The sequence below is a fragment of the Balearica regulorum genome, chromosome 1 (assembly GCF_011004875.1).
Source record: "Balearica regulorum gibbericeps isolate bBalReg1 chromosome 1, bBalReg1.pri, whole genome shotgun sequence".
In the NCBI taxonomy this organism is placed as follows: domain Eukaryota; kingdom Metazoa; phylum Chordata; class Aves; order Gruiformes; family Gruidae; genus Balearica; species Balearica regulorum.
Window position 1 is genome coordinate 50,470,336 of NC_046184.1, and position 14,509 is coordinate 50,484,844.

Sequence of the window (14,509 nt, forward strand, 5' to 3'; positions counted from 1 at the left end):
TTTTGAGATACATGACATTCAGAAATGTTTTCTGTGCTCTTCTTTCTAAAAATGACAGGCAACCATGTAATATATTTTTCTTTCTTTTCATCTTCATTTCAGAGGTTTTGTGGGAGATTTAACCAATTAGATGTGTTTTTAATAAACAAACCTAGAGGCTCATATTTCTTTTGTCCTTAAAGTTGGAATGCTGTCCTACAGACAATTGAAAACAGCATAGTCTTAATAGATTAAATCTGCTTGCACTAGTTCTAAAAGCACATTTTGGCTCTTGTTATCAGCAGAAACAAATTAGTCTGTAGAAAACAAAGAAAATACATACATGCTAGGCTATAGCTTGACTCTAATTAGCATAAAGAATCCTCTCAAAAGTTGTGGGTTTTATTTTTTTAGATCTCATATTTGTACAGTTTCTAAAAAGATTTGGGACTTTTAAGTGAGCTTTAAAAAAGTATATGGTAAACGTAAAAATCTGTATTCTGACCCAGAATAACCCACATGTAAAGAGAATAGCATTGTCAGAAGAGACGTCACTTAGCTTGGTTCCCACAGATTTGGAGTTGCTACCCCGAATTCAGCAGTCCTCAAGTGTGGCTTGACAACCACCAGTGATTCCCTAATCCACAGAACCAGAGAGAACAAGGTTTCAAGTCTAACAGTCTGATGATACTGATGTGTGGGATTGACCATGGTCCACTGATCTACAAAGTCTAGGAAATACTTTTTTAATCTACGTGGTTACCTTTGAGATTTGAGCAGAGTTAGCGGGGAGCTGAGCTGAACTCAAACTGGCTAAAATACACACACACACATATATACATATATATATACACACACATACATACTTGGACCAGAACTGAACTGGAAGAACTTCAGTCAGGGCTGAACCTAGACAGAACCGAAATGAAAAGTTTAAGGGCTTCTTTCCTTTGATTTACAGTATTACCTGTGTGCATCCTTATCCTGTAACTGCAGAGTACAATCAACACCTGGGGTGCATTGCTAAAGAAGAACCTAAAACACCAGTAGCACATTTACAGTTTCCGCTAGTCAATTTGCAGCACTAGTTCTACAGTAGTGGAAGGAAAAGGAAATGCCAGATTTTTCCCTTTAATCAGACTTGGACCTCTGTTGTTATCTGCTTCCTTCCCAGGCTTATCTGTTTCCTTCCACTGCTTTCCTTCTTTCCATCTCTGTTCAGACTGCAAGCAAAGATGTGACTAAACGCTGACTGTACCACTGCTACCATTTATTTGGGTGGGAACTGGAGTTGCTCTGTGCATATCCATATGTTTTGCTAACTTTCTAAGACATTCTTGGACAGTCTAAAATAAATAATCCTAATTGTCTCATCTGGCAAAAAAATATAGTAAATGCAAGTGATGCAACTGCTTGTCTTCATTTTCTATTTTAAAATGTAGGCACATTATCTGCAATTAAATGCAGCTGTCAGAATCACAATAACGTGGTATTTGAAGTCTCCAAGTTTCGTCACTCCAGTTGCAGATATAATACAGTTCCTTAGATCGTGACTGAAAGAAAAAAGCTGGCAGAAATACAAGAAGCTAAGAAAGGAAACTTTCAGTGGCTGTACAGTGCTGTGCTGAGGAATGACCATATAGATGGGTTTGTGGTGTCCTCTGCTCCCTTGTGCTGGTTTGTGTTGTTTACAAATGTATTTTCTCACAACTGGTATTACAAACTATCCATGACATGAAAATTTAAAAGCACCTCAGCTGTATTTCGGCTACAACAGCAGCATGCTTTCTGTCTTCCGGTTACCGATGATGACTTACTTATGTGGTTTCCAGTGTTGTCGAGCTCATAGTAAATATTTTAATGCATCACTCTGAACAACCTATAGGAATATTTCAATGGTTTATGTCTGTGTTCCTAGAAGACCAACATGTGTGCCTAAGACACAAAAACCATTTACCTTGGTTTGATAGATGTATTGGAATAAGATATTATTTATCAATTATGTAAGAGCAATGTATCAAATTTATTATCTGGAAATAATCCTAGATAAAAGCATTATGTCAATTAAACCAAAATATTGCTTTAAAATTGCCAAATAAGTAGCATCTCTGCAGAAGCTGGCCACATAATAAATGTATATGTATTTTTTAAACATTTCTTAAATCCAGCATACAAACTTTGCTTTTAAGATTGTGATTTATATTCTGTGTCCACAGAAATTCTCAGCTTTGCTGTCAGCCACAGGAAAAATCAAATGAAAAGGATCTAAGCTTTCTGAGCGTGACTAAGCGCCTATCTTTATGCAAAATCTTGTAGATACATATGTTGAGCATATACTGTATGTGAGCTCTACCAATAACACTGTTATATTTTTCCATGGCAAATATTTCCTGGGTACAATATCTAGGCAAGGCATGTAAAGGTTTCCATAACTTCCAAATACCCTGAAATCTTCCAAATACCAGCGTACAAATGGGATTCACACAGTGGCAACATTTCTAGCAGCAGCTGCAGCAACCACCTTTCCTGCTTTTCCAGAGGGTACGCATTAGTGAGCCGAGCAGATCACTGCCAGCTCGCTGCGGCTGCCTGCAGCTTCAAGGTAGCGCGTTCCAACTCTGCAAGATATTTTTTTTTTCCTTTCATCACTATTGTGGTCCTGACATGAAAGAAAAGGGCTGACATTGCTTAGGCCCGTGTGACACCTCACACCTACGTAAGGATGGAAAAAAGTTCAATGATACGTGATAGGAAATGACACCACCTCATTTTTATAACTCTATGAATCACAGTTTTCTCTCTTCTACCATACTTTGGTCTGAAATAATCATATAAAATGATGTGAAAGAGATGTTTTTGTATTCAATAACAGATGAATAAAACTACGAGAATGTGCATAGCACTGTGGTAGACACAAGCTGGATCGTACTTTACTAAATGGTTTTCATCTATGAATCCTTTTTCATTTTTAGGCCGTTCAGATGAAAGTAATGAAGCTAAATATGTATAGCACTTGATATAATATTGCTGTGTGTTTGATACGATGATACCAGCACCTGGATGAAGTTTGGCTTAGCATATACTCGCAAATACGAACCATCTTCCCTAGAGAGTAATGACATCAGCTGTTTCTAATGCCACAAAAACTCCTTTTTTTGTAATTTCTAACTTAATTTTAGATACAACCCCTCCACTCGCTATCCCCCTCTCTCCCCCAGATGCTGAGAGCCAGCAGGTCCTTTAAACTCCCGGAAAGGAGCCTCCTTCGCCGACACCCCCCGCCCCCGGCAGCCCCTCGGCACCGAGCAGCGGATGGGACGCGGCCGCAGGACGCGGTGGGGTTGCGTGGCGGCTTCTCTCCCTCAGGCCGTTCTCGATCTCGCGTGGGACCGGCTACACGCCTGCTGACAGTCCTGTCGGGGGTTGTTTCCCCTTGCCGGACACCCACTCGCGAAGCTCGCCGCCGCCGGGCGCTCCAGCCAGTCCCGCCGCGGACGGGGGCCGGGTCCGCGCTGTCAGCACTCCCGCACCGCAGAGCCCCGCAGCAGACCCCCCGCGTCCCCCGCCCCGAGGCTCACCTCCCCGGCCGGGAGGCGAGTGGGACGCGGCCGTGCGTCCCGACCCGCGGGGCCGCCCTGCACCGCTGCCCACAGCTGACATGGCGGCCGCGGCGCTCCCCCCCCCCCGCCCTCAGCGGCGGCCCTTCCTCGGCCGGCCCGCAGCAGGGCGGCGGCGGCCGCTTCCGGCGAAGCCCTCTTGCCTTCAACAAAGATGGTGTTCCCCGCGCAGGCTCCGCGGGCGCCAGGACGCCCTGTGTAGTTCCCCACTTCCCTCTTGTAAGTACGGGGCGAGGGTGGAGGGGGCTCTCCCCTCACAGCGCTCGCCGCCCCGACCGCTCTCCCGACCGCTCCGCCGTATGGTGCCGGCGGCACCGCTCGGCCCGATTCCCCCCGCCCGCTGTCCCGGGCGCCGCCGAGGGGGAAGCGGGAGTAAAGGCGTCAGCCCGATCGGTGCCGAGGGGCCGTTCGGCGGCGACCCCCCGCGCTGCGGGGCCGGGGTGGGGGACGGGCTTCCGCGGGGCGGGCCGGGGCGGTGAGGGCCGCGGGCCGGCGGCAGCGCCCGCCTCCGCTGCAGCAGCCGTACCCGGAGAGAGGGCGGAGGGGAGAGGGGAGGAAGGCCGGGGTGCTGCTGCCTCTCGGTCTGGAGCCGCGGCGGGAGGCTCGGGGTTTGGGTGCCAGCAGGTCGGGCAGCCGGCCCCTGACTGCGGCTGGAGCAGCAGCTTCCAGACCTCGGTTACAGGGGAGAAATTAAAAGCAAAACTTGATTTTTTTGGGGAAGATTTTTAACGTGTAGGCATGCTGTGAATAGCCAGAATCGCTCACGGATTACGCAGGGCGGACCTTACTCTTAGCTAAGCAGGCACATGGGGACATACTCGCAGTCGTAAGCAGCCCAGTGCAGTTGGTGTTTGGGAAAATGCCAAAGTGTTTCTAGCCAAGAACTAAGCGAATGTTCTTTTTAGGATCAGAAGGGGTCTTTTTAGGGTCAAGGCTTTCAAAACGTTTTATCCCCATTCATGGACAGATTCTGTGTCAGATCCAGAAAAATGCAAACCTGCCTGTGTTGGTGTGGTGGTAAGTCAAGGACTTGCTCGTTTAGCAGGATGTGGGGCTATATTTCTTAAAATTTGGCCCTGCAATGGAAAGGACACATTTTTAGAAGTATCTGGGGAAGGTTTGAGCCATGTCATCTTTTGGGTGAACGACGTCTCATCTTTTTGCTTTCCCTCTAGCACCAGCATTTCCAGAGAAAATTTATTTTAGAGCTTACTTTGGATCCTTAGATACAGACTGCAATTAATATGAATTTAAATTAATCCGGTGTTGCACTAAACTCTGTCCCTATGCTGTTACGCACCAAAATCCTGATACATTTCCCTATCTGGCTACTTAGTTCCTGACTCAGACATTTCCTTCTCATGGTAAACACATACGAAGAAATACTTAATCTTTAAAAAGACCTTAAAAATCAATATGCTTCATCCTACAAGTTTACTGGGCCGGTTGGTGTTAGGGGCCCTTTGTGTTAAGCACTTTAAAACCTCAGTTGTGCTCACTCTGCAGTCAGTGAGCCAGAGGCCTTTTTCAGCAGAAATTTCCCCTTTGGATTCATGGCTTGATAGGCATTTTTCAAGTGCATGAAGGTGCAAACTGAGATGGTTTGAAAAGGCCTTATTTTTAAAAAGTGTTGACTACTTTGGTGGTGAAGAAGGGGAACTCATCAAATGCTCTACAGTGACTGGAGAAGTCGATGTTCCTCGTCTGGCATATGAGGGAGGAGGCTCCTGGACAGGGACTCTCAGTGGCCCGTGCAGAATGTGAAGCACAAGAGCTTTGTCACATCTGAAACATTTTTCTGCCTGGGTTGAGATAACACCCTCAGAGCTGCTGCTGGGTGCCTGTCTTGAACTCTGCAGGCGCTTCATGAGGTCAGGGGGGGTCAGGGAATCCTGGAACAGAGAAATGGATCTGCTGCTTGAATTTTAGCTGATTTTGCTTTAGTCCAGTGATTGCTCCCAGTGGTGTAAAGGTAGTGCGTGTTAGAGACCAGAATCTTCAGCTTCATCTGTCCAAAATGAGCATCCTAACATCAGATGGGGAAATCCAGTTCTTTTTCCTTGCCTGTTCTTTTTCCATCTCCTTGCTTGCACTATCATCTCACTCCATGATGGAGTTTGAGGTATGCTTAGCAAACTAGTATTGTTTAAGGACATGTGCTGGGATAGCTGTTGTTTGATTCCCAAATGAGCCCTAGACAGAAGGTAGGTGCCTCAGAATTCACTTCAGTGTATGAAAAACATACTGGGTAACCCAGGAAAGCTGGAGTCCTCCTGGGAAGGTGCCATCCAGTGATGCTTTCAGCACTCAGGGGAAGCGTTTTCAGAAAGTGGCTTTATCGGAGGGTGTCACAGACAGGGTTTTCCAGTCTCTCTCGGGGTCCCAGGCCCTTGCATTCTGTGCAAGATGCCATTTACATGCCTGTATGTTCTGTTGGTTGCCTGCCCTGGATTTTAACAACCAGGTCAACTAACCAGCCATTGATGGGGCCTTGGGAGTCAGTAGGCACCTCTCACAATATAAAGATTTTAGCAGGTTTCCTACAAAAGCTTTGAAAATCTCTGTCTCCTTATATCCTCAAGCTAAATGAAGTACAGTTTCTGCAAGGTCTAGCTGTTTGAGCAGCAGCTTCTAGTTTAATTATCAGAAAGTCTCTTGGTAATCACACTCAACACCTGCTGCAGTTTTTTTACTTCATTATTTAGTCGTGAGAAAGCATTTAATTGTGTTAGTCTGACATTTTCCTTTTCAAGTGCCATTAATAGGCCTAGGGATATGTTTGTTGTTAAGGTCTAGGCTAGACATCTTGATTCGGTTCATAGGTCTGGCACAGACTCCCGGTATGATCTTGGATGAGTTGCTTGGTCTCTCTGGACCTTGATTCCTCTTCTGCAGAGTGGCTATAAAATGCATCTTTTCCAGCTTTTGTCTAGTCAGAGTGTTAGTCAAGTGAAATGGAAGCTGGCAGAGGGCATCCGATTGCTTCCTGTGAACACATTAGAAGGGTAAATACCAGGGAGGGAGAAGAGCTACTTAAGCTAAAGAACAGTTTTGGCAGAACAAATGCCTATAAATAGAAGGTGGATAAATTTGAGATGGAAATTTGAAGAAAGTTTCTCATCACCAGATCAGTTGAGTACCAGAGCAGCCTTCCAGGATGAGTCAGGGGGAAGGATGACCTGGTGCATAAGGTACATTTCCAGCCCTCCTAAAATGAAAATGCATTGCCTAGGCCAAAGCTACCTGCTGCCTCTGTCCCTGCCGCCTGGCTGTGGTGCTTCTACCAGTCCTGCTGCTGCTATTGCACTGCTGCAACAGCAATAGCATCAGAGGCATCAGTAACAGAGGTCATTTGGGACATCTCTCTCACTTTTTTTAAGGACTGGCAAATGCTGTAGCTGCCTTTAGTATGGACCTTGACCAGTTAGCGAGTGGGATTATTTGGCATGGTTTTTATTCCAGCAAAGGACTGGTCTTCACAATGCCAAAGGTTCTCTTCCCATCTAATATTTTCCAGAAGTGGCTGCATTTCAGCTTGTGAAATCTGAGTGGAAAGAAGGTGGTGGGGATCAGTAATAATTTTCCCAGGTTGGTAATTCTGAGTTTGGCATTCTTTCTAAAGGTTGCCAGGTATCAGACATCACTTCCGGATGTTAAAGGTTGAAGTATTTAATCTTCACGCGTTTCCCTACTCCTTTTTCTCATGCTTTAGGTTGCCAGATGGATGCCAGAGACAAGCAGCTTTTACGTTCCCTGCGCCTGGAGCTCTGCACAGAGGTGCTGGTGGATGGAGTTGTTATTCAGTATCTCTACCAAGAAGGGATTCTAACGGACAGTCATGTTCAAGAAATACAGTCCCAAACCACCAGTCAGAGGAAAACCATGATGCTCCTTGATATTCTCCCCACCAGAGGACCCAAGGCTTTTGATGTGTTCTTGGATTCCTTACAGGAGTTCCCATGGGTTAAAGACAAGCTGATGGTGAAGCGTGAGGAAATGACAATACAAGATCCTGCAGGTAAGGCCAGGATTTTTGTTGCTGATGTTTTGAAGCTTGCTCTCAAGATGCAATTTTGAAAGTATTGAATGTACCAGTAATTTCAAGTTATGCATGGTGTAGATATGGAGCAACATACAAACAAAAGGGGACAGCCTGAATTTCCTGGAAGCCAGCCAAATGCCAGGAAGTATTGCAAAGTTTGGGGAGCAAGCAGGGCTGAGTTTCAGGATACCAGGAGACAGCAGGAGAGGCTGCCTTGGGAGAGGCTGTGATGTAGGAGGACCTAGACTCCATTACCTCAAAGGGAACAGACTATAAAAGTGTTTTTGACTAGCTGCAGAAGAGTTTCTTCACTATTCCTTCCCTAATTATTGTTTGGCTTATGTATGTTTTACAGTGGCTTGTTTCTGGAATGTTCATACTGACAGAATTTTTACTTATTTACTTTTATTATGTTCTTAATGTCATCTTGATTTAGCACCATATGCTAATTTAGATTTATTTAGTTTATTATGTTTACTGGATTACAATTATCTAGGATCATTACTTCCAAAATTACTAGCCATTGCTTAGTTTTAAAACAAATTTAGAAGCTAACCAATTTAGTGGGTGTTACATAATCGTATTTAGTCAAATCTCTGTCTTTCTGACATTTAAATGTACTTCTCAAACTAGTTTTCTGGACTTGATGTTTGTTCGGAAGTGAGTTCTTTACCAATCCCCGCATGCAATTGTTGAGCTGTTTTGAGGTCAAGACGGCTGCGTAAAACGCACGTTTCTTGCCCTAGATTTTGGCAGCATGCACTGGCTGCTAACCTCCTGTTACCAGCGGGGTAGTGAAATAGTCCTCACTTGGGAGCATCGTTTCCAGGCAGTCTGATTAACCTTTCCCCAAGCCCTCCACCCCACCCCGCCCCATTTGAGTTTGGTCATACGTATTTTGATGTACACGATGGGTGATTTTTCCAGTGTCAGTGTGCTTTGCCTGAGACTGAAAGCCTGTGAAGATGGGTAATTAAGACCCGTTGACCATCACGTGCACCTGCCTCCCAGTTAGCTGCATGTTCAAGAATGTTTTGTCAAGATCTGCTGGACAAATCTGACGTTATCTTACCTTAGGAGATTTTCAATGGAATATCATGACAGCTTGTCTTTCTGTTGGGTCTCTGTGGAGGTTCCTTTATGCTTGCTTTGAAATGGGTAAATAATTTTCAGAATTTGGGAAATAAATGTCCTGTGCTGCCCATAGGGGAAAACACTGCAAGTTCTCGGCGCAATGCAAACTTGCGGCATTGACTGCGTTGGAAAAGACCTTGCTCGCTGTTATGACAAATCCTGTCATGCTAATACTCTTTATTTGCCTTACAAATCAGCCTGTTCATTTGCTAATTGCTGGTTAAGCTGTTGAATAATACTTACAGTTCCAGAAACGCACACACAGCCATGAGTACAGTCAGGATCGCACAGTTTGTTACTAGAAAAATTGTTTCTGATTTTTGTTCTTTTGATTGTTTTGTGGATTGCTTGTTCCCATTCTTGATCACTTGTGACTAATGTGCTGGATTTATGCATATCGGGTTCTCTGGTTTCAAGTGGGCTGCCTGTACTTGATAATCTTATTGCCAAATTTTGTGAGTAAATTAGAAAAGGTTTCCAGATTAGATCAAAGGTTACTGTGGCAATAGAGAGTGTAAGAACAGGACAAGAGGCAGATAGCCAAATTGGTTTTAATATTTAGGTATGTTCTTTAGAAGCCAAAGAAAGAGAGCAACATCTGTGCCCTGATAAATGCTGAGTGCACCCTGGAATGAATTGGAAACTACGGTGGTATCATCAGTGCTGATTACATGCAAGAAAATGTGGTTTGGGATAAAACGCCTTGCTTTGCATTCTAAACAACAAACTTGTAAGCTTTTGTCTCGGCAGAGTACTCGAGCATATGCTTGGCCTTAAGCATGGAAAAAACTATTGGCTCTAATAAACTATAAGCATACTTAAAATAAAATGTCTTCTTTAGTGCCATGCTAGATAACTTCTGCCTTATTGGAAACAGTTCTTAAAATGATGATTTGTCAGTGGCAGAGTTTTTTTGATGAATCCGTTTGTAGTGAAAAAAGCCTGACATACACACTACCTTTTTTTTAGACCCTAAAACTTTTAAAATTGAAGTTGGTTTTATGGCCCCAGATTTTTAAATCTTTTTTTCCTTTGAATCATGCATACTTATGGAAATCACATGCCTGCTGTTCACTTGTTTATGCTCAATTAAAATTCTGTTTACTCAAGCAAAATATCCTCAGTTTTTGCAGATCTTTTGCAGGACTAAGGACTGGTGGCAAGGAGGGTTTTATTTTATAGTCTTTCACTTCTCACTGACTACATGTAGGATTTTTAAAGTCAGTAAAAGTGGACTATTAGGTTTTCTCTGTCTGAATCTAAAAACTGTGGCACATGCACAGTGTTTTTTCTATGTAGGCCTTTGGATTATTGTGCATTTTGTTCAAAGAGATCAGACTTTCTTCTATCTTTGCTTCAGCTGAGAAATATAGTTTGTTGGTTCCCAGGTTAAAAAAAAAAAAATCACAACTGTAATTGTTAAGAAGCTTTTAATTTATTTTCTTCCCCTAGTAAAAAAAGCCCAAACAACAAACCAACCGAACCAAACAAGCAGAATTGCAGAAGGACAGAAATAAAAACATTTTTGGTGATGTAGTGTAAATATGATCTAGTGGACCGAGCAGCTGTGAAATGGAAGCTGAAGTCTGAGACCTAAACAAGACACTGCCACTCACTGACTCATCGGGAGCCTTTGGGAAAATTCTTCCAAGGCAATGGATTTATTGATTCCAAGTTGTGTAACTTGGTGTAATGTTCACAGAGCAACATAGAGTGTAGCTGGAAATTGGCCCAGGATTCAACCCAGAGTATGCTGTTTGGCTGCTTGCAAATAAATGAACTTTAAAACTTGTGATATCCTGAGTTTTATTGCTGAACGTCAGTTTGACTTATTAAAAAAAAAATAGTTCTGTATACTGTTATCTGCTGTAGTTCCAAGGAACACAGAAGACCCTAATCCTGCAGAGCACAATGATTAGTTTTTCCACAGAAATCAGGGGAGTGACGTGCAGGCAGGTAGGGCCACTTGCATCTATATGATTGCAGCAGAGAGACCCAAGATTCCTCCCTCTTGCTTACTTTACGCACAGAACAGCCTTTTGCTTAGGGTCACCCTTCTGCTCTCTCATATGGATCTGTCAGATGGCCACAGCTTTGGGGAAACCTTTTCTTAAGGTAGGGAAAGCATCATTGTAAACCCCCAAAATTCAAGAAGAAAATTTAGTCATATGCTTTTGGAGGTAAATATTTATGACTTTAATCGATTTCAAGATTATAGGGTGTGGTTTTTGCTTGTGTAAGAGCCTGTGATAAAACAGGTCACTCTGTGCAGAGTGGCATTGCAAGACTTAATTACTATAAACATCAACTGCAGACTGAGTTCGTGGTTTTGAAGATCAAAACTTCTGCTGTAGTAAGAGTTAACAAAAATTACGTGGGTCTGTTTCGTTAGGAAAAGACTATTTTGTTGTTTCTGCCCTAGTTTGGATAACTTTATGTCTTTGTCAGGAACATAAATCTTCAATATAGTAGTATAATTCCTACAAAGAGCTACAGCTGTTGGCAACAGAATTCCATTCTTTCTAGGAACAGCAAACAGTTACCCAATATTTTTTGCACTGAGTAAAAAAATATAAGCTTTGATGGCGTTTGTTTATCAGAAAGTTTTTCTAGTCTCTCTCAGCTTGGGAATTTCTCTGGCCAAGTACTATACTTCTCTGTATACTATATGTTGCTATAAAATGCTTTACTTCTAAAAGTGTTAGTACTGCACCTCTTTGTAGTATAGATGATTTCTCCACTCTGCAGGAAATCACAGCATATTGAGAAAGAGAAAAGTCCGGGATACAGCATTTGCCAAAGGAATTCTGCAGCAGCCGTTCCTATCTGGCAAACACTAGTGAATTTGGGGCATGGAGTTACAGAGAATTGTCCTGGGAAAGCTGTTCTCTCACAACTAAGCAAGGAATATTTTCTAATGCATGATTTTGTTGTTGTGGTACCTAGTCAGCAGTCTGCATTACAGTCCTGTTAGACTTGGGTGAGGTTTTTGATTTGTGGTTGGGGTTTTTCCCTGGATGTGTGGGAAGTGTGTGTTCTCATATAGCTATATAAAGCTTCATGTTGTGTAAGACTTTGGATGAAGCATGCAAATACAAAACAAAACTAAACATGTACTTCTGCTGAGAAAGCCACCCTGCCCTCCCGCCCCCCCCCCCCCCGCAGCTTTCCCAAAGTCCTTTTTCCACAGCTGGGGTGTAGGTTTCTAAGAATTCAGATTCAAATTCAACAGCCATTAGGACATGGGGAAGTTTAACATCTCTTCTTACCTTTCGTTGGCTGCTTCCTGCCCTCTTCCTATCCTGCTTCCTCTCACGTCTAATGCAGGGAGGAAACAGCCTGGTCTCTTTGCCTTTTCCCTTTGCATGTCAGATAGGAGAGCAGCTGATGAATTCCTTTTTTCTCTCTAAAATGGTGGACAGAAGACGGTATTTTTTTTTTTTTTCTTTCTTCTGTTTCCCTCCCCTCTCTTGTATAGTCCAGTGACAGAAGGGGGAGTTTCCTCCCGTGTATGTCTGAAGGAAAGGGATGGGCTTAGCAGCCTTGGCCGCACTGGATTGACCTGGAGATGAAGGAATGCCCTTGTGCCACATCCCAATGCCTGGAGGCTGTAGAAAATGTTCTCTGGAAAGATTCAAAGTCGTCCTCGTAGGAGAATTTCCCAAACTCTTTTCCACATTCCCATCTCCCCTGAAAATCAAGTGTTACATTTATGGCTTTGGCTTTGCTCCTGACCGCAGCGAGATCTGTGAAGTCTGGCATTAAAGGTCTGTGCACACACTCAATATTAATAGCATGCATCATGATATGGACAAGTAATCAACTTTCCCAGTTCTACAGAGCTTTCTCTGTACGTATTTCGGTTTTAATCTGTGTATGAATGTAAGATTTTCTTTTCTGGTTTTGGTGGGTTTTTTTTTGGTTGTTGGTTTTGGTTTTTTTTTACAGTTTAAGGAATATTTGGTGTATTGCTTTTTTGCTGTGTTAATAAGGAGTTGTGTTTCTGCTCCTTACATCTATGTTTTTGACTTTAAGAAGCAATGGGTAATTGGGATTGAAGACTTCCTGGTGCAGGGAATGGAGACACCCATTTGCCAACCAGACCTGATGACTTCCAAGGATTGCTGCTTCCCCAGGGACTGGATTCAGGACATCACAGGGGTTTCCAAGGCCTGGCCAGTCATCAGACTTTGCTACTCTTTCATGCGGGCACTAGTGATACTTCAGCTGATTAAGGATGACTGTGGGATTCAGTGATCCTGTGTGAAGGGATGGAGCCCAAGCGGTGTTCTCCGTCCTGCCATTCAAGGAGAAAAACCTGGGCAGGGGTGAATCCATCCTGCATATTCACACCTGTCTGTGCACCTGGTGTCGTGGCAGCACTTTGGACTCTATGACCACATGACCCTTTTCAAGAAATGGGGACTGCTAGGGACAGATGGCATCGACTCAACAGCATGGGATAAAAGTGTCTTTACCAGCAGGTGTGCCAGGAGGAAGTAGCAGTCTGCACAGTTGCAGCGCTGTGATGTCATTGGATTTGCAGAGATATGGTGGCATGGTTCACACAACTGCAGTGCAGCAGTGCATGGCCTCAGATTCTTGGATAGGGATGTGTTGCAGTCTCTTCAAAGGACTGTCTTGAATGCACAGAGCTTTGCTATTGCCTGGGCAGCAGGCTGGTCAAGAGCTTATGGTTAGGATCAGAAGGGAGCTCAGTAAGGGAGACATTGTGGTGGCATCCTTCATAGGGCTTCCCAATCAAGAGGAGAAGGTAAGGCTTCAGGGGGACCTGATAGGAGCTTTCCAATACCTACAAAGAGAATATCAGGAGAAGACAGGGATAGGCTCTACACAGCAATGCATGGTGGGAAGATGAGAGATGAAAGGTGTTAGTTGAAATGGGAGGTTTGGACCTCTGGCTATAAGGAGAGATTTTCATCGTAAGGGCAGTCAAGAAGTGGAACGGGGACCCAGAGAGGTTGAGTAGTCTTCATTCTTGGAGGTTTTCAGGACCTACCTGGATAGAATACTGAGCAACATGGTCTGATCTCAGAGCTGACCCTGCTTTGAACAGGGGGTTGGACAGGAGACCTCCTGAGGTCTCTTCCAACCTGAATTTCCCTATGAAGCCTTCTTATAAGAGTGCTTCTACTGCAAATCCTGGTTCTCAGGGAAACTTTTAACAACCCTGGTGTTTACTGGGAATGTGGCACAGTATGGCAATCCAAGAGACTGCTGGAATGAAAAAGGCACAATATCTTGATGAATAGATTAAGGGAGGTACTCTTCTGTTCTTGCTACTCACAAACAATGAACGACTGTTTAGGGATGTGTTTGTTAATGTCAGTCCTGGCTACGGTTACTATGCAGTGCTAAAGTTTAAGATACTGAGAGAAGAGAGGAAAGCAAGTAGCAGGTTAAAGATCCTGACTGAAGCTTGTTCATGAAACTGGTTGATGGGATACCGTTGGAGACAGTTCCTAAGGACAAAAGCACCCAGGAGACCTGACTGATCATCAAGGAAAACCTCTTCAAAGCACAAACATTGTCCATTCCCGTGTACAGGAAAAACAGGAGGCATGGCAGGAGGCCAGTTTGGCTGAAAGGGGAACTCCCAGCTGAGCTGAAATACAAAAAGGAATTGTCTAGGAGGTGGAAGTGAGGACACACTACCCAGGAGCAATATAAAAGTATTCCGTGGGCTTTTAGGGATAGAGTTGTGAAGGGCAAAACT

General features: G+C 43.9%; 1 protein-coding gene across 3 annotated transcripts in view; it reads left to right on the plus strand.

Moving 5' to 3' along the window:
* Positions 1–3,230: 3,230 nt before the first annotated feature.
* The window catches only part of CRADD (CARD and death domain containing adaptor protein), an 81,990-nt gene continuing 70,711 nt past the window's right edge, over positions 3,231–14,509 (plus strand). Inside the window, exons 1-3 of one of the 3 annotated variants that reach the window (XM_075748567.1) lie at positions 3,233–3,815; positions 7,309–7,614; positions 7,717–8,542. In XM_075748567.1, the coding sequence (XP_075604682.1) occupies positions 3,638–3,815; positions 7,309–7,614; positions 7,717–7,868 (636 nt within the window). In that variant the 5' untranslated portion in view covers positions 3,233–3,637 and the 3' untranslated portion in view covers positions 7,869–8,542. Of the gene's footprint in view, positions 3,816–7,308; positions 7,615–7,716; positions 8,543–14,509 lie in introns of those variants that run through there. The other 2 variants (XM_075748551.1, XM_075748561.1) reach the window with 2 other exon arrangements.